This window comes from Salmo trutta, chromosome 9, assembly GCF_901001165.1.
Source record: "Salmo trutta chromosome 9, fSalTru1.1, whole genome shotgun sequence".
Classification (NCBI taxonomy): domain Eukaryota; kingdom Metazoa; phylum Chordata; class Actinopteri; order Salmoniformes; family Salmonidae; genus Salmo; species Salmo trutta.
In genome coordinates this window covers 39161693-39185058 of record NC_042965.1, presented here as the reverse complement: position 1 = coordinate 39185058, position 23366 = coordinate 39161693, and the positions used below count along the sequence as shown (strand labels likewise).

The following is a 23366-nucleotide window of genomic DNA, read 5'->3' as shown; positions in this document are numbered from 1 at the left end:
TCAGCCTGTACTTGGTAAGGATCTGTCTCTGCCAGGTGGTCACTCAGCCTATACTTGGTAAGGATCTGTCTCTGCCAGGTGGTCACTCAGCCTGTACTTGGTAAGGATCTGTCTCTGCCAGGTGGTCACTCAGCCTGTACTTGGTAAGGATCTGTCTCTGCCAGGTGGTCACTCAGCCTGTACTTGGTAAGGATCTGTCTCTGCTTCGTATCTCTGACAGAGTAGAGATAATCAGCCAATTCATATTCTCTGTTTAGGGTCAGATAGCAATGTAGTCGGCTTTGGGATTGTGTTTCGTTTTTCCAATGTTGTAAATATGAGTCCTTTGATTGGTTCATGATTTTGTTTATTGGAATTCTTTCATTTGAAGCAGTGCTGGTGTCAGCTTGGTTGGTAAGGTCCAACACCAGCTGACTGAGAGGGCTTGTTTCTGGGCTCAGCTCTTGGGTTTGAAGTGCTTTAAATTGCAGACTTGAATTTGGACTTGAATTTAGATGTAGCCAAAATTTTAATGATCTTTTCTGTATTTTCATTATTACTGGAAAGCAGCCCAATTCTGCCCTACATGCATTAGTTGGTGTATTTCTCTGGACTTGTAGGATTTTCCGACAGAATTCTGCATGTAGGGCTTCAATTGGATGTTTGTCCCACATTTTAAAGTCCAGTTTGTTGAGTGGCCCCCAAACCTCACTTCCGTAAAGAGCTATTGGTAGGATTACACTGTCAAATATTTTGGTCCAAATTCTAATTGGGATGTTGATTTTGAATAATTTCATTTTTATTGCATACAATGCTCTGCGGGCTTTTTCTTTGAGTGCATTCACTGCCATATTAAAGTTTCCCAATGCAGATATGGTCAGACCAAGGTAGGTGTAATTTTTAGTGTGTTCAATGATGGTGTTGTTCAGGGTGAATTTATATTTGTGTTTCTGACATCTGGTTTTCTTTTGGAAAATCATGATTTTAGTTTTTGGGAAATTTACTGCCAGGGCCCAATTATGGCAATATTGCTCTAGAATATTAATGTTCTGTTGAAGACCTTCTTTGGTTGGTGATAGAATTACCAAGTCATCAGCATATAGCAGGTATTTCACCTCTGTGTCAAATAGTGTGAGTCCTGGTGCTGGAGAATGGTCCAACATGTCTGCTAATTCATTGATATAAATGTTGAAAAGGTTTGGACTCAAACTGCAGCCTTGTCTCACAACTCGACATTGTGAAAATAATTCTGTTCTTTGGTTTTTGATTTTTATTGCACATTTATTTTCTGTGTACATACATTTTATTAAGTCATACACCTTACCACCAAGCCCACTTTGGAGAATTTTGTAGAATAGCCCTTCATGCCAAATAGAATCAAATGCTTTTTTAAAGTCAATAAAGCAAGCAAAGATTTTTCCCTCTTTTTTTTTGGTGGATGTGTTTATTAATTAGTGTGTGTAAGGTGTATATATGGTCAGTAGTGCGATGGTTAGGGAGAAAGCCAATTTGACATTTACTTATTACATTGTTTTCTTGAAGAAAGGTTTGAATTCTTGAATTCAAAATGCTACAGAAAACCTTTCCCAAGTTACTGTTTACGCAAATTCCCCTGTAATTATTGGGGTCTGATTTGTCTCCACTTTTGTGGATAGGGGAGATGAGCCCCTGGTTCCAGACATCAGGGAAGCAGCCAGAAGTTAAAACCATGTTGAACAATTTAAGCACAGCATTTTGCAACTCAGGTGTGCTGTTTTTCAGCATTTAATTTCTGATGTTGTCTGGACCACAAGCCTTCTTTGATTTAATAGATTTGAGCTTTTCATTTAGTTGTTGTTGGGTTATTGGGTAATCTAATGGATTTTGGTTGTTTTTAATGACTGATTCAAGGATGTTAAATTTTTCTTTAATTTCTAATTGGTTCTGTTGTAAGTCTTTTTGTGGGATGTTTTTGTATAGATTATCAAAATAATATTTTTTCTCTCACCTCTCTCTCTCTCTCTCTCTCTCTCTCTCTCTCTCTCTCCCCTCCAGTGTACTGTGCCGTGTTGGAGCGCCCTCTACAGGAGCTGAGAGAGGAACTGCAGACAGAGGTGACAGAGTCTTTGGCCTGCTATAGGAAACACTGCAGCTCGTCCTCTGTGTCCCCGGGACAGGTGAGTGGACATTGGACATCATGAATTTGAATAGCACTTTTCTCCCTGTCAAGAGTTCATGTGGTTGTTAGGTGATTTTCTCTCTGTATGTCTCTCTTTTAGCTGGTCCTTCCCTAGTACCCAGGGTTTTCAAAACTAGGGGTCGTGACCCCATATGGGGTCTTGAGAGAAAATGTTGCGTGTTGTTCACAGCACCGGGGTTACGTCAGTAACCTCCTGTAGCCACTAGATACAGTTGTAATGAACAGAGAGGTTTCTCTTCTTCCTAATAATGTGGCTCTATCTTTTGAATGGTTCAAGCTACAAAATATTGTGACCTCATCGCTGAAAGATAGGACTCTCTGGAACACGTATGTTTGTACTGTTTCCCTCCACCATGCCCACAAGCCTCAGTAGAACAGTGGACAAGACCAGGTGCTAAATCAGGCTGGGGGAAAAAGAACATCATCAATCATTGTTATATTTTCTACACAGAAGATCCTAGAACATGATTGTTATATTTTCTACACAGAAGATCCTAGAACATGATTGTTATATTTTCTACACAGAAGATCCTAGAACATGATTGTTATATTTTCTACACAGAAGATCCTAGAACATGATTGTTATATTTTCTACACAGAAGATCCTAGAACATGATTGCTTGATGATCTTCTGAACCAACCTTCCAATACCTTTCTGATGTATTTCAGTCACTTTAAACCTTTTTTCACTTAGTGGGTTCGCAAAAATGTTTTGCTATCAAAATGGGGTCACAGGTCTATAGCTGGTCCTTCCCCAGTACCTGAAGACCCTGCCAGTCTACCTCAACAGCCTGAGTTGACTGTGTGCATCTCTGTGTGTATCTTACTATAGCTGGTCCTCCCCCAGTACCTGAAGAGCCTGCCAGTCTACCTCAACAGCCTGAGTTGACTGTGTGCATCTCTGTGTGTATCTTACTATAGCTGGTCCTCCCCCAGTACCTGAAGAGCCTGCCAGTCTACCTCAACAGCCTGAGTTGACTGTGTGCATCTCTGTGTGTATCTTACTATAGCTGGTCCTCCCCCAGTACCTGAAGACCCTGCCAGTCTACCTCAACAGCCTGAGGAAGAGTGAAGTTCTGCTACCTGGCCTCCGCAGCTCAGTACACCAACGCCTGCAGCTCCGCTGTCAAGTGGTCTCCATGGATACCAAGACCACAGCAGGACACTTCTACCCTCTGCTGCTACCACTGGTAAGGGATGGGGGTGTTGGGGCTGAGGGTGGGGGGTAGTGATGGTGGGGGGGTTGGGGGCGGTGATGGGGGTGGTGGGGGTGGTGGTGGGGGTGGGGGTGATGGTAGTGCCATGTCTTTGGCATCATTAAACTGAAGACATGTTTATCAAATAACTCTCTTTAATTATTATTACGTGATTAACCTGCTTAATCATGTAACTGTAATTAACTAGGAGGTCGTGGCACCAAGGAAAATATTCAGATTACAAAGTTATAATTTTCCTAATATAACTTTCAGATATTACAATATCTGATCCATGAGTCCTCTGATTAATGATATGTACGTATGTAGTCACTGTGTTCATCAACTGATCGTCTTTAGTCTGCAGAATTTGGAGTAGAACATTGTTACCTTGAGTAACGTTCAACAAAACTGCCTGCATGTTATGAAATTGCGCGCTCCTGTTTGTAGATAACTCGACAGATTTATCTAGTTTGCATCGCATTTAGTTTTGGCTAAATCGGGTTGTTCCTGCAGATGACGATTTTGTTGGAGAGTTTGTGCTCGTTCATCGTCATAAGTATTTGCAATTACTTTTAATTGTTCCGATTTCAAGCGCAGTTTCTCGACTAGCAGAATGTTTTCATTTCCTGCTTTTGTCAATAGTTGCTCAGTTCTCTCCACCTGTGCCCTCATGTTAGCCATGTCGTGCACGTGCTTCAGCTGTGCACTGTGGTATTGGCCCGATGCCAACCTTTGATGGCGATACATAAGTGCTAAAGTGGAGAGAACCGTCACAAAGCCTGTGTTTGATGGTTGATTTTGGAGAGCGTTCGCAATTTCGGCTGTTTTTTCGCTAATGGCATAATTAGGGTTGGTATCGCTGCTGAGGTCAGAGATCAATCCTTTTATGGGTGGAGGTTCACTAATTAGCGGAGGAGTGGTGACCACCTTTGGTAGCTTGCACATTATTAGAAACATTTACAGGAAAAATTTTCCTATTTTTTTCAATGTTTGGGTTTGGAATTCATTGGAAGCTGCAAAGACAAGTTTAATCTATTTATAGATGTTGACGAACCATCAGTATTGTACCAGTAATGTGGAAGTTGGACGTGAATGAATTTGCAAAAGCAAATTGAATGAATTAATCAATGCCAATGATTAATCCTACCTGGGTAGGCTATCTGGGTATTAAACTTGAATTAACCTTAGAGGTTGCTTCATCCAGGTTAATATGAGAAGTTTAATAGTGTCTCATTTGATTGGAAGAACCTTAAGGTATGTTCAACAATTTAACGTATTAAATTCAATGAGACGATAATCCATACAATCTCCATTGATTGGATATCATAAGTTTAAACAGTAGATCAAATGTTGGGAACACTCCCCACTATGGTACACTTCTCCCTTGGGCCGAAGCCACATGGAATTCCCGCTGGGGCGGGACTTCTGTCAGTAATGGATTACTGATTGATCAATTTTAATGATACATCAAACCTGAAAAGGCTATTTGGGATTTAAACTTTAATTAACCTGTGAGGTTTTATTCATCTAGGTTAACATGGAAAAAGTTTACAATGTCTCATTTAGAAAACTCATCAATTTGGATATTATTTAAAAGATCCACTTGAGAATGTAAATCTGGCAATTTCACTTCTTAGTTCAATTGAATAAGACATCGATATCTGTCTGGATATCATGAGTAACGACTTGAGTGTCACCTGACTAATTATTCTTGAAGGAAAGTACTGGTGACTCTTCAGAGGTCCCTGCTGGCACACACTGAAATCAAACGGAAGTACCCAGGGCGGGACTTTCGTTCGGCAAGGCGGAGGACTTACACTGTGGCACAAAACAAAATGGCTGTTTTCCCTTTTGTTAGCTTAGCATCTCGAGCAAGCTAATGGTACTTTTTGCATTTTTCAGGCATAACATAGGATTACCTTGGCAAGGGAAAGGTTTTACTCATAACGTATTATGTTCAAACCCTTTTCGGCGATATTTGACGATGTTTTAACCGGAACTCGCTGCAAACAACGAAATGCGCCGTGGTCTACTCGCGTGGAAACATGAGAGAGACAGAGAGATACTTATCGCTGGTCAAGCTAATCTCTACTAAATTTCAATCGGCTGGTTCTTTGTCCTCGCTCCAGAAATTAATAATGACCGAGCCTACACGCGTCTGAAACGCGCGAGGCAGAAATAGCCCTGCGTTTGGGCAAACACTCTATTTCACAGATAGCTTTATCAGCCCTCACACAGAAGTGTATTCGTTTACGCTACCCACTGACTACGTCAGAGAACAACACGGAGGCAGGGAATCTCCAGCACACACCACCAATAATTCCTGTCTCCAACTCCCATAATGTATATAATAAACTTGGTATATTATGTAATCTGCTTTTCAATTTTATATAGGCTGAATCAAAATGAAAGCGTCATCCTATTTTAGATTCCTCGCATGGGGGCTCCAATATGTCGTGTATTTGGCATCATTAAACTGAAGACATGTTTATCAAATAACTCTCTGTAATTGTTATTATTAAACTGATTAATCGTGTAACTGTAATTAACTAGGAGGTCGGGGCACCAAGTAAAATATTCAGATTACAAAGTTATAATTTTCCTAATATAACTTTCAGATATTATAATATCTGATCCATGAGTCCTCTGATTAATGATATGTTAGTTTACCTCACACCAGTCTCATTCCAAACGTTGTAAATTGTTGGTTATCTGCACGAACCCTGGCTAACAAGTTGAATCAGCAATACAAAATTGGGTTTAATTATTTATTTACTAACTAAATAATTCACAGAAATGCAAAACAAACAGATATGGTTACAAGGAAATGATAGAAGAATGTGCCCTAGTGGGCTAAACCGGCATGGCGGCTTGTTAGACAAAGAAAGGGGGTTGGGCTTGAATGAAAGAGCGGGAAGACTGAGGAACACAGAAACTGCAGCTATGCTATCGTAAATACATTATCGTATGCATTCTAAATCACCGCCCATTTGGAAAAGGAAAATGCAATAAATATTTACTCTGAGCTGCGCTCCGGTAGGTTGGTCGTAGATGCTGGCCGGGTTGGCCAACAGAGATCTTCCTGTCCTCGGAAGAATGCCACTGGTGGTAAAATGGATACTTGTAGTATCTTCGTCGTGTGTTAGACTGGATCCGTCGTCCGTCCTTTCCTAGCCCACGTCTACAGCGGCCGCTGCTAACTCAACGGCTAGGAAGTATCACTTCTGTAGTGAATAAGTTCAAAGTTCATACCATTCGCAACCAAAGCTCACGCCGAGGTTGGCTTAGTTCTGTACTTGACGTGTGTCCTTTTAATGCAGAGGCTGCAGACCTCACGTACCGGAACTCGTGGTTATCTTTTCGTCAAAGGCTTATATAGTGGAGAGGGAGAAGGGTGTGTTTCATCGTTTATAACCCCTGTCTCTTCACAGGGACGGGCCACTGATTAAGCAGGGCACTTTCCTTATGAAAACCCAATTCTCTCATTTGGAAGCTAAAATTACATTTAATCTTCTAACAAACAGTTTCAATATCAAACATTTAAATTGCACAACAATTCCATGTGAATCTGATAACTAGAATATGTAGACTTTCCCAGGTACAGTTTATGTCGTGCTGTCATCAGTCATAATGTCTCAGATGACAACCGAACTGACATCCATATTCATTAAGTTCCAACGCATATTTCCAACTGGTTCTATTACCGAAATATGGTTCCTTTCCCCCCACTTGCTTGATGTTCCCGGACTCTCTATATTTAACAAAGGATATTCAACAGTCTTTCAGTAGGGTCAGAGAGAGAGGGGAAGGGAGAAAGGTATTTATGGGGGGTCATAAACCTTACCCACAGGCCAACGTCATGACAGTAGTGATGGTGGTGGATGGTGATGGTAGTGATGGTGGGGGTGATGGTGGTGGTGGATGGTGATGGTAGTGATGGTGGGGGTGGGGGTGGTGGATGGTGATGGTGGTGGGGGTGATGGGGTGATGGTAGTGATGGTGGGGGTGGTGATGGTGGTGGTGGATGGTGATGGTAGTGGGGGTGATGGTAGTGATGGTGGGGGTGGTGGATGGTGATGGTAGTGGTAGTGATGGTAGTGATGGTGGGGGTGGTGATGGTGGTGGGGGTGGTGGATGGTAGTGATGGTGGGGGTGGTGGATGGTGGTGGGGGTGATGGTGGGGGTGATGGTGGTGGATGGTGGTGGGGGTGATGGTGGGGGTGGTGGATGGTGATGGTGGTGGGGGTGATGGTAGTGGGGGTGGTGGATGGTGATGGTGACGACATCACAATAATTGAGATAGAAATACATAGCCACATCAGTTTCTCTGTCACAGCTCTCTCCCTCCCTCTCTCACACTGATTCCACTATGTCTCTTCCACCTCCAGCCAGTAGGTGGCGATACCTCCAGTCCTCTCAGCCTAGGGGAGGCTGTTCGCTGCACTGCTGCTAGCCTGGACCATGGAGGTCTCTACCTGGTCCACGGACCCCTGGTTCTGCTACTCTGGGTGGGCCACAACGTCGCCAACACCGCCCTGGTCCAACTCTTCAACATCACCTGTCTGTCCACGCTACCCTCTGGAGAGGTGAGAGAGGGAGGGGGGAAGAAGGGAGGATGGGTGAGGGAGAAGGTGAGAGGGGAGACAGTGAGGGAATGTGAAGGATGAGGGCATGGAAGTGGAATAGATCGTAAATTATTAGTGGAAAGCGGTGAAAGGACCACTGCTGATTTAAAGTCGATATCTACAGTATTTATAATATGTGTATCTGTGTGTGTCTGTGCAGACGAAGCTGCCTGTGCTGGACAACCCTCTGTCTGTTACTGTGAGGTCACTCATCAACACCCTGAACTCAAAGACACACTATACTCGCAAGGTGAGACTCTGGAAAACTTCCTTCTTGGGGTTGGCATGAACATTCGAGAGAGGAAGTTAAGTAGTTATGACAAAATAACCCCTGACTAATATCTTAGATATGACTGACTGTGTGTGTCTCTCTGTCTCTCTCTCCCTGCTCCCCTCCCTCTCTCCCCAGCTGCGTGTGGTGAAGCAGGGGGACAGCTGTGAGGAGGCTCTACAGCGCCTCCTGGTAGAAGATAAGAGTCCCAACGGGGGAGCGAGCTACGCTGACTTCCTGTACCACCTCCATGTCAACTCTATACAACTGCTGGTTCGTTAGTTGTAAAATGTTTTGAACTGGAAACGCATACGTTGGTTTCTTATTGGACAAGTCCAGCTTATCCCTCCCATGTTTCACTCAGCTTTTCTTCTGTTTGGGACCTAATGAACATGACCCTGGTGTTTTCAGCAGGATGGCCAGGGGTTTGTTCAGATCACCTCAACAACATCTGAATGATCGTATTCTTATTTGATGTACAGCAACTGGTTGTTGTACTGGAGGACATCAGCAAATGGTCATGTCTTATTTGTTTGACTGTTGTATTAATAACTTTTCAAATCAAATATCATGTTATTGGTCACATACACACGGTTAGCAGATGTTATTGGTCACATACACACGGTTAGCAGATGTTATTGGTCACATACACACGGTTAGCAGATGTTATTGGTCACATACACACGGTTAGCAGATGTTATTGGTCACATACACATGGTTAGCAGATGTTATTGCGAGTGTAGTGAAATGCTTATGCTTCTAGATCCGACAGTGCAGCAATATCTAACAGGTAATATCTAACAATTCCACAACAAAACCTAATATCTAACAAATTCCACAACAAAACCTAATACACACAATCTAGTAAAGGAATGGGATGAGAATATATAATATATAATAATAAATATAACATATATGGATGAGCAGTGACAGAGCGGCTAAGATGCAGTAGACAGTAAAGAATAGATAGTGAAGGATACAGTATACATTATATACATGTGAGATGAGTAATTCAAGATATGTAAACATGATTAAAGTGGCATTATTAAAGTGACTAGTGATCCATTTATTAAAGTGGCCAATGATTTCAAGTCTGTATGTAGGCAGCAGCCTCTCTGTGTTAGTGATGGCTGTTTAACAATCTGATTGCCTTGAGATATGTTTGACGTGTTTACGTTAAAGCTGTGTTTACGTTAAAGCTGTGTTTACGTTAAAGCTGTGTGTGTGTGTGTGTGTGTGTGTGTGTGTGTGTGTGTGTGTGTGTATATATAAACTGTTGACTATTGTTATTTTCTCTGACTGTTAGTAGTGTAGCTGACTGTCAGCATCTCTCATCTGGATGAAGACAGAAGGGTGTACTTGATATGTTCATTTATTCCATGATAACACTCTAATCCCTCCGTGTTGTGTGTGTGTGTGAATGTATGCATATGTACAACCCTCTACTGTACTAACAAATTGCTGAAATAAACATGACTTTTATGCACAGAGTCATATAAAATGTAATTAAATTTAGTAACCTAAATCAGGGTCACACAGAGTGTTTCTTGGTAGTGTTACACAGTATACATTTACTTTTACATTTTAGTCATTTAGCAGACGCTCTTATCCAGAGCAATTTACAGTAGTGAATGCATACATTTCATTTCATGCATTTTTTTTTGTACTGGCCCCCCGTGGGAATCGAACCCACAACCCTGGCGTTGCAAACACCATGCTGACGTTGCAAACACCATGCTCTACCAACTGAGCCACAGGGAAGAAGTGTATACACCTCACACACTTGGATTATGGGATTAAAACAAGAAGACACCTGTACCATGTCAGATATAGAGTTGTATTCAATTTTAAGTTTGCATTCCAGTATTACACTTCATTTCATAGTTTTGATGTCTTCACCAATATTCAAAACTGTAGAAAATAGTAAAAATAAAGAAAAACCCTTTAATGAGTAGGTGTGTCTAAACTTTTGACTGGTACTGTACACTGAACAAAAATATAAGTGCAACATGTAAAGTGTTGGTCCCATGTTTCATGAGCTGAAATAAAAGATCCCAAAAATTGCCCATACGTACAAAAAGCTTATGTCTCTCAAATGTTGTGCACAAATTTGTTTACATCCATGCTAGTGAGCATTTCTCTTTTGCCAAGATAATCCATCCACCTGACAGGTGTAGCATATCAAGAAGCTGATTAAACAGCATGATCATTACACAGGTGCACCTTGTGCTGGGGACAATAAAAAGCCACTCTAAAATGTGCAGTTTTGTCACACAACACAATGCCACAGATGTCTCAAGTTTTGAGGGAGTGTGCAATTGGCATGCTGACTGCAGGAATGTTCACCAAAGCTGTTGCCAGAGAATTGAATTTTCATTTCTCTACCATAAGCCACCTCCAACGTCGTTTTAGAGAATTTGGCATTAAGTCCAACCGGCCTCACAACCGCAGGCCATGTATATGGTGTCGTGGGTGAGCGATTTGCTGATGTCAACGTTTTGAACAGAGTGCCACATGGTGCCGGTGGGGTTATGGTATGGGCAGGCATAAGCTATGGACAAAGAACACAATTGCATTTTATCGATGTCAATTTGAATGCACAGAGATACCATGATGAGATCCTGAGGCCCATTCTCCTGCCATTCATCCGCCGGCCTCACCTCATGTTTCAGCACGATAATGCACAGCCCCATGTCGCAAGGATCTGAACACAATTCCTGGAAGCTGAACATGTCCCAGATCTTCCATGGCCTTCATACTCACCAGACCTGTCAACCATTGAGCATGTTTGGGATGCTCTGGATCGCCGTGTACAACAGAGTGTTCCAGTTCCTTTCAATATCCAGCAACTTCACACAGCCATTCAAGAGCAGTGGGACAACATTCCACAGGCCACAATCAACAGCCTGATCAACAGCCTGATGTGTCACGCTGCATGAGGCAAATGGTGGTCACACCAGATACTGACTGGTTTTCTGACCCACGCCTCTACTTTTTTGTAATGTATCTGTGACCAACAGATGCACACAGTGCATTCGGAAAGTATTCAGACTCCTTTTTTCCCACATTTTTTTTACGTTACAGCCTTATTCTAAAATTGATTAAATTAAAAATGTTCCTCATCAATCTACACACAATACCCCAACAGGACAATGACACTAAGCACACAGCCAAAACAATGCAGGAGTGGCTTTGGGACAAGTTTCTGAATGTCCTTGAGTGCCCCAGCCAGAGCCAGGACTTGAACCCAATTAAACATCACTGGAGAGACCGGAAAATAGCTGTACAGCGACGCTCCCCATCCAACCTGACAGAGCTTGAGGATCTGCAGAGAAGAATGGGAGAAACTCCCCAAATACAGGTGTGCCAAGTTTGTAGCATCATATCCAAGAAGAATTGAGGCTGTAATCACTGCTAAAGGTGCTTCAACAAAGTATTGAGTAAATGGTCTGAATACTTCTGTAAAATAAAAAACGACTAGTTTTTGCTGGGTCATTATGTGATATTGTGCGTAGATAGATGAGGGAAAAAATAACTATTTAATACATTTTAGAATACGGCTGAAACGTAACAAAATATGGAAAAAGTCAAGGGGTCTGAATACTTTCCAAAGGCACTGTATTTGTATTCCTAGTCATGTGAAAGACATAGATTAGGGCCTAATGAATTGATTTCAATTGATTGATTTCCTTATATGAACTGTAACTCAGTAAAATCTTTGAAATTGTTGCATGTTGCATTTATATTTTGGTTTAGTATAAATCACAGAATACTGAAATATAACAAAATGCTTGGCATACTGTAGAAACACCGTATTTTCGTCCATTGTTTTAAAAATAATCTTTATTAATTATGGAATTATGAAAGACAATAATAACATTAAACCCATGAGGCCAAAGAAGGCCATTGACTGCAGGAAAGGGTTACATTGCTTTATTTAGTTTTCCTGTGATAGGCAATAGACCTACACAAGGTTTTAAAAGCACATCAGAACAAGTGACTTCAGAACAAGTGAGCATTCAGCTAATTAATTGTCTCTGACGTAAATGTCCACAGTGAAGCGAGACAGACAGATTTAGCTTCACAACATTTGTAATATCGAGCTGAAGCATTACCTAATAAGAACATTAGAACAATGATAATGATGTCAATTTCTAAAAGGTCATTGGCTGTGTTCATGTCAACTGTCTGTGCCGACCCCCCAGGGCCCATGATGGTACAGTAGTAATCTACTGGTTTGGAAACAAAGGAAAGAAAAGGTGCGTACCAAATATCACACTTATCCCATTATAGTGCACTACTTCTGACCAGAGTCTTATGGGCCCTTGTCCATAGTGTACTACTTAGGGAATAGGGTGCCATTTGGAAACAGTGAAAGAGAGAGAAGCAGCAACTTCACAATGAGTCATTGATCTAACTAACAAGGCTAATTGGAAGCAATTATGTGGAATTAGGTACTGACTGAAGAGTTATTGACTTATAGTACAGACAGGTAGTATGGAGTACACACTGGATATCACTGAATCAGTAAAGAGAAACTAACAGTATGATATTCAGTTATGGATTCCCAAGTTAAGACTGTTTTCAGGTTTGTTGAAAGATCAATATATTTAAAATTGAGAAGTGTCCTCAAACTGATGTTTCACTGTTTTATTTCTTAGTTAATCATTTATCACAGCATGTCTGTAGACCATCAAGTGTGCTGAACAGAACAGAGGTGCCATTTGCAAAGTGAAGGACAGTAGGATACTAGCAGTATCGTGACAGAAAAAAGGCAGATAAATGATCTCTCCTGGATTGTTTTCTGTGCTGTCATATTTGTTCAGAGACTTTCAGAGAGCCTGTTTCAGAGAGCCTATTTCAGAGAGCCTGTTTCAGAGAGCCTATTTCAGAGAGCCTATTTCAGAGAGCCTGTTTCAGAGAGCCTGTTTCAGAGAGCCTGTTTCAGAGAGCCTGTTTCAGAGAGCCTGTTTCAGAGAGCCTATTTCAGAGAGCCTGTTTCAGAGAGCCTGTTTCAGAGAGCCTATTTCAGAGAGCCTGTTTCAGAGAGCCTGTTTCAGAGAGCCTGTTTCAGAGAGCCTGTTTCAGAGAGCCTGTTTCAGAGAGCCTGTTTCAGAGAGCCTGTTTCAGAGAGCCTGTTTCTCAGGGCTGCCATCACAGCTACTGTTCCAGCTGTCTGGAGACATTCTGGGATCAGAACTAATACAGTGCCTTGCAAAAGTATTCATCCTCCTTGGAATTTTTCCTATTTTGTTGCATTACAACCTGTAATTTAAATGGATTTTATTTGGATTTCACGTAATGGACATAGACAAAATAGTCCAAATTGGTAAAATGAAAAAAATTACTTGATTCAAAAAATTCGAACAAATTTCTAATGAAAAAGTGATGCATGCTTATGTATTCACCCCCTTTACTATGAAGCCCACCAAAACTCATGGACCAGGCAAGGGGGGCATTAATCAGAGAGGCAACATAGAGACCAAAGATAATCCTGAAGGAGCTGCAAAGCTCCACAGCGAAGATTGGAGTATCTATCCGTAGGACCACTTTAAGCTGTACACTCCACAGAGCTGGGCTTTACGGAAGAGTGGCCAGAAAAAAGCCATTGCTTAAAGAAAAAATAAGCAAACACGTTTTGTGTTTGCCAAAAGGCATGTGGAAGACTCCCCAAACATATAGAAGAAGGTATTCTGGTCAGATGAGACTAAAATTGAGCTATTTGGCTGTCAAGAAAAATGCTATGTCTGGCGCAAACCCAACACCTTTCATCACCCCGAGAACACCATCCCATGCTGTGGGGAGGTTTTTCATCGGCAGGGACTGGAAAACTGGTCAGAATTGAAGGAATGATGGAAGGAGCTAAAGGCATGGCAATTCTTGAGGGAAACCTGTTTTAGTCTTCCAGAGATTTGAGACTGGGACGGAGCTTCACCTTCCAGCAGGACAATGACCCTAAGCATACTGCTAAAGCAACACTCGCGTGGTTTAAGGGGAAACATTTAAATGTCTTGGAATGGCCTAGTCAAAGCCCAGACCTCAATCCAATTGAGAATCTGTGGTATGACTTAAAGATTGCTGTACACCAGCGGAACCTATCCAACTTGAAGGAGCTGGAGCAATTTTGCCTTGAAGAATGGCCAAAAATTCAAGTGTCTAGATGCGTCAATCTTATAGAGACATACCCCAAGGGACTTGCAGCTGTCATTGCTGCAAAAGGTGGCTCTACAAAGTATTGACTTTGGGGGGTGAATAGTTATGCATGCTCAAGTTCTGTTTTTTTGTCTTATTTATTGTTTGTTTCACAATAAAACATATTTTGTATCTTCAAAGTGGTAGGCATGTTGTGTAAATCAAATGATACAAACCCCCCAAAAAATCAATTTTAATTCCAGGTTGTAAGGCAACAAAATAGGAAAAATGCCAAGTGGGTAAATACTTTCGCAAGCCACTGTACTAGAACTGTCTGGTCTGTAAGAGGAAATCTAAGGAAGATTCACTTGATTCAAGATTCGCTGTAATTCACTTTTCATTGGAGAAGCTTCCTGACAAAGATTGAGGGAGAGATGGGAGTCCAGGGTAGAGTGTGAAGCGGGAGGGGGGATACTGTTTCAGAGGAAGACATGTCTAGAATGTCTAGAATCAGATTTAGAGTCATTGCAGAACAGGCGGGACAAATGTAAAAACATTGAAAAGACGTACAATGAAATGCAATACTCCAAGAAGCAGCTGCTATCCACAGAGACAGATCAGAGGTGAGTTTAAGAAGCTTCACCAGTTCCTGAGAGAGGAAGAGGAGGCCAGACTGGCAGCACTGAGGGAGGAGGAGGAGAAGGAGAAGACGATTGCCAGAGAGATGAAGAACATTCAGGACCATATCTCTTCTCTCACAGAAAGCATCACTGCTGTGAAACAAGAATTCCTGAAACGAGAGGTGCCATTTCTCAAGAGCTACAAACACACCAAGACATTCTCCAGAGCCCAGTACACACTGCCGGATCCACAGCTGGTCTCAGGAGCACTGATAGATGTGGCCAAATACCTGAGCAACCTGCAGTTCAGAGTCTGGGAGAATATGCAGGGGATTGTCAAATACATTCCTGTGATTCTGGACCCCAACACTGCTTCCCGCTGGCTCTCTCTGTCTGATGATCTGACCAGTGTGAGACATTTCGGCAAAAGGCAGCAGCTCCCTGACAACCCAGAGAGGAACACCATTTGCATCACAGTTCTGGGCTCTGAGGGGTTCAGCTCAGGAAAGCTCAGCTGGGAGGTGGAGGTGGGGGACCACCCTCACTGGTATACAGGTGTGGCTAAGGAGTCGATCAACAGGAACGGGGAAGCATCTGAAAACCCAGAGTATGCATACTGGGCTATGAACCAGAGTAGTGGTCAGTACTGGGCAGGACATGAGACCCTCACTCTGAAGAGGAGACCCCAGAGGATCAGATTACAGCTGGACTACAGACAGAGGGGTAATGTCACAACAGAATGAAGCTGTTATAGAATTATTTCAATATAGACCACATCCTGTAGCATGTGTAAAGGAAGTTATTTGACAGCTCAATATGATTTACTGCAACTGTTGCATTGGGCAGTCCATACCACAACCATGTACCTTGAAACATGTTCTATATTATTATTTGTTTAATATACTTGCATGACTGTAGGCCTATTCTAACATTACATAGGCCTAGGCCTACAGACGATTACAATACATACAGATTGATTTTAATGTAGGCTATTGTTTGTAATGCATTGCCATTGCATTTTATATCTGTCATTGAAATAATTTGAATCTACATCATACCCCTTCCACCAAACACAAATAGCTTATTACATCTGCCCATGTTTGGAAGTACTGTACACACGGGTAGGTAATCGCAGCGCCCAAACGAGGGCAGCGCTGAGCAGCTCTCGTCACTGGTCTTTGGAGCGCTTCACCATTTGCTGTCAAGCGCACTGGGTGAGGAACGATAGGGTACAGTAAGTAGATAGATAGTGGGATAGACGTGGTAAAGCAAGCCAACTTGGTCGCTCGCTCGCCTGTCTGCATTCCTTATCAAACCGAAACCTATCCGCTGCCGTACAAGTCTATCTTTGAATCGCCGCAGCTCAGAAAGAACACGCATATTTTGAGATAAAGTACATATCGCGCAGGAGGATCATATCAAGCGAAGGAGCAACCGTGAGAGAAGCACGAGATACGGAGACATGGCTGTGACAACCTGTACACGATTCACGGACGATTTTCAGCTATACGAAGAGCTGGGAAAGTAAGCTTATTTATTGTGGTAATTTGCATGAATGGGAATGTGTGACTGACTGACTGTTGTCGTTAGTTTGCGTCAGGGAGCTGTGTTGTTACCGTTGTCTTTTTCAACAGCAGCGCAACTCTCTCTCAATTTCAATTTCAATTTAATAGGCTTTATTGGCATGGTAAACATATGCTTACATTACCAAAGCAAGTGAAATAGATAATAAACAAAGTGAAATAAACAATAAAAAAAGAACAGTAAACATTACACTAACAAAAGTTCCAAAATAATAAAGACATTTCAAATGTCTCACTCTCATTTCTCTCTCTCTCTATCTCTCTCACACTCACAATAAATGATTGTTCCCTGCGCTCTTTAAAAAAGTAGTAAAACTATCCAAAAATGTATCCATACTCTAGGCACTGGGCATTGGGCACTATAGCGCGTCGGTTGGCGAGCTACACCGCTCTCCAAATCGCTCCTCTCTCTCTCCCGGTCCGCTATCAGCAGGCGACCCGGGAGACAGTGACATTTTGAGCTGTCGAAGAGCGGGGCGGCAGTTTGCCGTAAATAATGTGTAACTGGCCTTTTTCCCTTTATTCAGGTTACGACCTCTCACTTTCGGTTATTTGAAAATTAAATAATCTCCAAAATATTGCTATTTTTAAAACAAGACATAGAAAGTTGGTTGCAATTTCAATTTAATCCACCAGAAAAGACAGAACAAATATTACAACAAATATAATGTTTCAATTCCAATATACTAATGGATTTTTTTTTAAAACATGTTTTTTAGAGAATAAAAAAAAACGTAGAATCTTTCTATGTGATATCATAAATAAAAATGGTGGAGTTCTGTCACACATGCAGCTAACAAAAATATATAAAAATGCCTGCTCTACCCAAAATTACAACCAACTAATTGCAGCATTACTGCAAATATGGAAGAGGCAAGTGAAACGGGGAAAGTAAGGAACTTGTCTGTCGACCCTGCATTAAATACCAAAATTGGTTAAAGAAAATTGTGATAAATAAAAAAAATATACCAGTTTCATTTAAAGACCAAAAAAATGGACAGCTGTGCAATATAGATGACAAGATACAGTAGTTGGGAAGATATTTTCGATGTACCATTCCATGGAACATGGTTTATGAACTGATGCGCAAAAAAAGGGCGGATTCAAAACTCAGAGTTTTGCATTTAAATTATTATGCAAAATTCTTGCAACCAATAGAATGTTATATACAGTACATGGGGGATACAACCATCCCAGCTCTTCATTTTTTCTGCGAAGAGACAGATTCATTAGATCATTTGTTTTGGTACTGTCCAAATGTAGCTTGTTGATGGTCACATGTCCAGGAATGGCTGAACAAATGTAACATTTACCTGGAGCTAACATGCTGACCACACCGCTAGCGTAGCAAAATACATTTGCACATACAGTTGAAGTCGGAAGTTTACATACACCTTAGCCAAATACATTTAAATTCAGTTTTCACAATTCCTGACATTTAATCCTAGTAAAAATGTTCTGTCTTAGGTCAGTTAGGATCACCACTTTATTTTAAGAATGTGAAATGTCAGAGAGAATGATTTATTTCACCTATTTCTTTCATCCCATTCCCAGTGGGTCAGAAGTTTACATACACTCAATTAGTATTTGGTAGCATTGCCTTTAAATTGTTTAACTTGGGTCAAACGCTTCGGGTAGCCTTCCACAAGCTTCCCACAATAAGTTGGGTGAATTTTGGCCCATTCCTCCTGACAGAGCTGGTGTAACTGAGTCAGGTTTGTAGGCCTCTTTGCTCGCACACTCGTTTTCAGTTCTGTCCACAAATGTTCTATAGGATTGAGGTCAGGGCTTTGTGATGGCCACTCCAGTACCTTGACTTTGTTGTCCTTAAGCCATTTTGCTACAACTTTGGAAGTATGCTTGGGGTGCATTTGGAAGACCCATTTGTGACCAAGCTTTAACTTCCTGACTGATGTCTTGAGATGTTGCTTCAATATATCCACATCATTTTCCTCCCTCATGATGCCATCTATTTTGTGAAGTGCACCAGTCCCTCCTGCAGCGAAGCACCCCCACAACATGATGCTGCCACCCCCATGCTTCAAGGGTGGGATGGTGTTCTTCAGCTTGCAAGCCTCCCCCTTTTTCCTCCAAACATAACGATGGTCATTATGACCAAACAGTTCTAATTTTGTTTCATCAGACCAGAAGACATTTCTCCAAAAAGTACGATCTTTGTCCCCATGTGCAGTTGCAAACCGTAGTCTGGCTTTTTTATGGCGGTTTTGGAGCAGTGGCTTCTTCCTTGCTGAGCAGCCTTTCAGGTTAAGTCGATATAGGACTCGTTTTACTGTGGATATGGATACTTTTGTACCTGTTTCCTCCTGCATCTTCACAAGGTCCTTTGCTGTTGTTCTGGGATTGATTTGCACTTTTCGCACCAAAGTACGTTCATCTCTAGGAGACAGAACGCGTCTCCTTCCTGAGCGGTATGACGGCTGCGTGGTCCCATGGTGTTTATACTTGCGTACTATTGTTTGTACAGATGAACGTGGTACCGACAGGTATTTGGAAATTGCTTCCAAGAATGAACCAGACTTGTGGAGGTCTACAATTTTTTTTCTGAGGTCTTGGCTGATTTCTTTTGATTTTCCCATGATGTCAAGCAAAGAGGCACTGAGTTTGAAGGTAGGCCTTGAAATACATCCACAGGTACACCTCCAATTGACTCAAATGATGTCAATTAGCCTATCAGAAGCTTCTAAAGCCATGACATAATTTTCTGGAATTTTCCAATCTGTTTAAAGGCACAGTCAACTTAGTGTATGTAAACTTCTGACCCACTGGAATTGTGATACAGTGTGATAAGTGAAATAATCTGTCTGTAAACAATTGTTGGAAGAGTTTTTCACGCTCTGACCTAGGAGAGCTGTGTTTTCTCTGTTTAGCTAGGCCAGGGTGTGATATGTGGGTGGGCATTCTATGTTTTTGTTTCTGTGTTTTGGCGGGTATGGTTTCCAATCAGAGGCAGCTGTCTATCGTTGTCTCTGATTGGAAGCCATACTTAAGCAGCCTGTTTTTCCCTGTGTTTTCGTGGGATCTTATTTTTGTGCAGCTGTGTTTGTGCAGCCCCAGAACGTCATGTTTGTTTCAGATTCACCTGTTTATTGTTTTGTTCGAGTTCACAAATAAAATATGTGGAACCACTGGCACGCTGCGCCTTGGCTAATTTATGACAGGGAATTCGAAGACAGCACTCGTGACAGAAGATCCCACCAAAAGAAAGGCAAGCAGCGTGCGCTCACCAAGAAGACAAGCGGGACCAAGCAGTGTGGATCAGAGGACTGGACCTGGGAAGAGATCCTGGATGGAGCAGGACCTTGGACAAGGCCGGGAGAGTATCGCCGCCCGCCGGATGAGATAGAGGCAGCGAAGGCGGAACGGCGATACTGGGAAAAACGGCTAAGAGAGCTACAGGAGCCCGAGAGGCAGCACACGGGTAGATTGGGGGCACACGGGTAGATTGGCTAAGGTGGGTTTAAGACCTGAGCCAACTCCCCGTGCTTACCGTGGAGAGCGAGTGACTGTACAAGCACCGTGTTATGCGGTGGTGCGCACGGTGTCACCCATGCGCACTCACAGCCCGGTGCGCTCGGTGCAATCTCCTCACCGTTGTCGTGCTAAGGTTGGTACTCAGCCAGCTTGGAGTATGCCCGCTCAGCATTCCTGCCCTCCTGTGCGCCTCCAGAGCCCAGTACGTCCTGTGCCTGCTCCGCGCACTCTCCCTGCAGTGCGCCACCATAGCCCAGTACGTCCTGTGCCTGCTCCTCGCACTCTTCCTCCAGTGCGCCTCCATAGCCCAGTATGGCCGGTGCCTGCTTTGAGCACTCGGTCCTCAGTGCGTCTCCCCAGTCCAGTGAGACCTGTTCCAGCTCCACGAATAAAGCCTCCAGTGATAATCTATGGTCCGAAGCCTGTAGAGATGATCCATGGCACGAAGCCTCTAGTGATGATCCATGGCCCGGAGCCTGTAGGGATGTTCCATGGCACGAAGACTCCAGAGGTAATCCATGGCCCGGAGCCTGTAGAGATAATCCATGGCAAGAAGCCTGTAGGGATTATCTATGGTCCGGAGCCTGTAGGGATAATCCATGGCACAAAGCCTGTAGGGATAATCCATGGCCCGGCACCTGTAGAGATGATCCATGGCACGAAGCCTCCAGTGATAATCCAGGGCACGGAACCTGTATTGATGATCCAAGGCATGGGGCCTGCAACAACGGTCCCTAGTCCGGAACCTACAACGACGCTCTCCAGTCCGGAGCCTTCGGCGACGCTTCTCAGTCTGGAGCCTCCAGCGACGCTTCTCAGTCCGGAGCCTCCAGCGACGCTCCCCAGTCCGGAGCCTCCAGCGACGCTCTCTAGTCCGGAGCCTCCAGCAACGCTCTCCAGTCCGGAGCCTCCAGCGACGTTCTGCAGCCCAGAGTCTTCAACGGCGGTCTGCAGCCCAGAGTCTTCAGCAGCGGCTTTCAGCCCAGAGTCTTCAGCGGCGGTTGGCGTTCCAAAGCCTCCAGCGATGATCCACGGTCAGGTTCCTCCAGACACACAGAAGCGGGGGGATCAGTGGGCGGGGGGGGTGCTACGCCCGGAACCAGAGCCGCCGCCAATTATAGATGCCCACCCGGACCCTCCCCAATAGCTTCAGGTTTGCGACCGGGAGTCCGCACCTTTGGGGGGGTACTGTCACGCTCTGACCTAGGAGAGCTGTGTTTTCTCTGTTTAGCTAGGCCAGGGTGTGATAGGTGGGTGGGCATTCTATGTTTTTGTTTCTATGTTTTGGCCGGGTATGGTTTCCAATAAGAGGCAGCTGTCTATCGTTGTCTCTGATTGGAAGCCATACTTAGACAGCCTGTTTTTCCCTGTGTTTTCGTGGGATCTTGTTTTTGTGCAGCTGTGTTTGTGCAGCCCCAGAACGTCACGTTTGTTTCAGATTCACCTGTTTATTGTTTTGTTCGAGTTCACAAATAAAATATGTGGAACTACCGGCACGCTGCGCCTTGGCTAATTTATGACAGGGAATTCGAAGACAGCACTCGTGACAGAGTTACTTGTGTCATGCACAAAGTAGATGTCCTAACCGACTTGCCAAAACTATAGTTTGTTAACAAGAAATTTGTGGAGTGGTTGAAAAACGAGTTTAAATGACTCCAACCTAAGTGTATGTAAACTTCCAACTTCAACTGTAGATGTTATCCAGTCATTGCACCCACACTGCTCGCGTGCCTCTAAAACAGAAATAGGTTCTATTTGTGATGCTCAGTGCGCTGCGAGTCCAGCCTCTCCCGTCTCCTCATTGGTTTTTAAGAGCATATACCCACGTGGGTGATTGAAAGATGAACTGACGTCCACACTCCAGTCGGTTGTAGTAATGTATCGTAAAGTTGGTTGCCAACCACCATATAAAGGCCAAAGAAGTATCAAAAAGAAGCCTGAGGAAGGAGGAGAGATACATGAAAGGAATTCCGTTTTGTGGATTAATTGTTGGAGTAGAGGACCTTGTGCATTTCAGGTAAAATAACAACCCAATGTTTATATCCCAGCAAGCTCGCTAGCTAAATTGCCATAAATGTTTAATGCTTTTTGACCTGTCCCCAAATTAATATAATTGGTTCAGTTTGTTTTCATATTTCATCCTGCGTGTCCTAATCATGTCTGGTGTGGGGGTACAAAATCAACATGTGTGAGGAAGACATGTCTAGAATGTCTAGAATCAGATTTAGAGTCATTGCAGAACAGGCGGGACAAATGTACAAACATTGAAAAGACGTACAATGAAATGCAATACTCCCAGAAACAGCTGCTATCCACAGAGACAGATCAGAGGTGAGTTTAAGAAGCTTCACCAGTTCCTGAGAGAGGTAGAGGAGGCCAGACTGGCAGCACTGAGGGAGGAGGAGGAGAAGAGGAAGACGATTGCCAGAGAGATGAAGAACATTCAGGACCATATTTCTTCTCTCACAGAAAGCATCACTGCTGTGAAACAAGAATTCCTGAAACGAGAGGTGCCATTTCTCAAGAGCTACAAACACACCCAGACATTCTCCAGAGCCCAGTACACACTGCCGGATCCACAGCTGGTCTCAGGAGCACTGATAGATGTGGCCAAATACCTGAGCAACCTGCAGTTCAGAGTCTGGGAGAATATGCAGGGGATTGTCAAATACATTCCTGTGATTCTGGACCCCAACACTGCTTCCCGCTGGCTCTCTCTGTCTGATGATCTGACCAGTGTGAGACATTTCGGCAAAAGGCAGCAGCTCCCTGACAACCCAGAGAGGAACACCATTTGCATCACAGTTCTGGGCTCTGAGGGGTTCAGCTCAGGAAAGCTCAGCTGGGAGATGGAGGTGGGGGACCATCCTCACTGGTATTAAGGTGTGGCCAAGGAGTAGATCAACAGGAACGGGGAAGCATCTGAAAACCCAGAGTATGCATACTGGGCTATGAACCAGAGTAGTGGTCAGTATTGGGCAGGACATGAGACCATCATCTATCCCAGCCAGCTCTAGGAAGAGTATTGGTGGTTTCAAAATTGTTCCATTTAAGAATGCTGGAGGCCAGCGTGTTCTTATGAACCTTCAATTCCTTCGATCTCATGGCTTGGTTTTTGCTCTAACATGAACTGTCAACTGTGCGACCTTATGTAGACAGGTGTGTGCCTGTCTGCATCTGGGTCTTCTCCTGTGCATGGCTGCATGTCACTGTACTAGACTGTAGGCTATGTTTTGGTTGTTTGGATCTTTACTCCCCTTTTGTTCACTGTTAATGTAACTAGCCTAAA

At 43.3% G+C, this 23366-nt stretch overlaps 2 protein-coding genes and 1 pseudogene across 6 annotated transcripts in view; all 3 read left to right on the top strand.

The window, feature by feature from the left end:
• Positions 1-8816, top strand: part of si:dkey-13n15.2 (protein transport protein Sec24C) — a 25453-nt gene extending 16637 nt beyond the window's left edge. For 4 of the 5 annotated variants that reach the window (XM_029763652.1, XM_029763650.1, XM_029763653.1 and 1 more), the window contains 5 exons: positions 2014-2135; positions 3169-3348; positions 7743-7940; positions 8140-8229; positions 8389-8816. In XM_029763652.1, coding sequence (XP_029619512.1) covers positions 2014-2135; positions 3169-3348; positions 7743-7940; positions 8140-8229; positions 8389-8532 — 734 coding nt within the window. In that variant the 3' untranslated portion in view covers positions 8533-8816. Of the gene's footprint in view, positions 1-2013; positions 2136-2990; positions 3060-3168; positions 3349-7742; positions 7941-8139; positions 8230-8388 lie in introns of those variants that run through there. The other variant, XM_029763654.1, reaches the window with a different exon arrangement.
• Positions 8817-12747: 3931 nt separating this feature from the next.
• On the top strand, positions 12748-15745 carry LOC115199665 (tripartite motif-containing protein 35-like; annotated as a pseudogene).
• A 452-nt stretch (positions 15746-16197) lies between these two features.
• LOC115200524 (calcium/calmodulin-dependent protein kinase type II subunit beta-like) overlaps positions 16198-23366 on the top strand; it is a 111971-nt gene continuing 104802 nt past the window's right edge. The window contains exon 1 of the mRNA XM_029763648.1: positions 16198-16526. Within this exon, the coding sequence (XP_029619508.1) occupies positions 16465-16526 (62 nt within the window). The 5' untranslated portion in view covers positions 16198-16464. The remainder of the gene's footprint in view (positions 16527-23366) is intronic.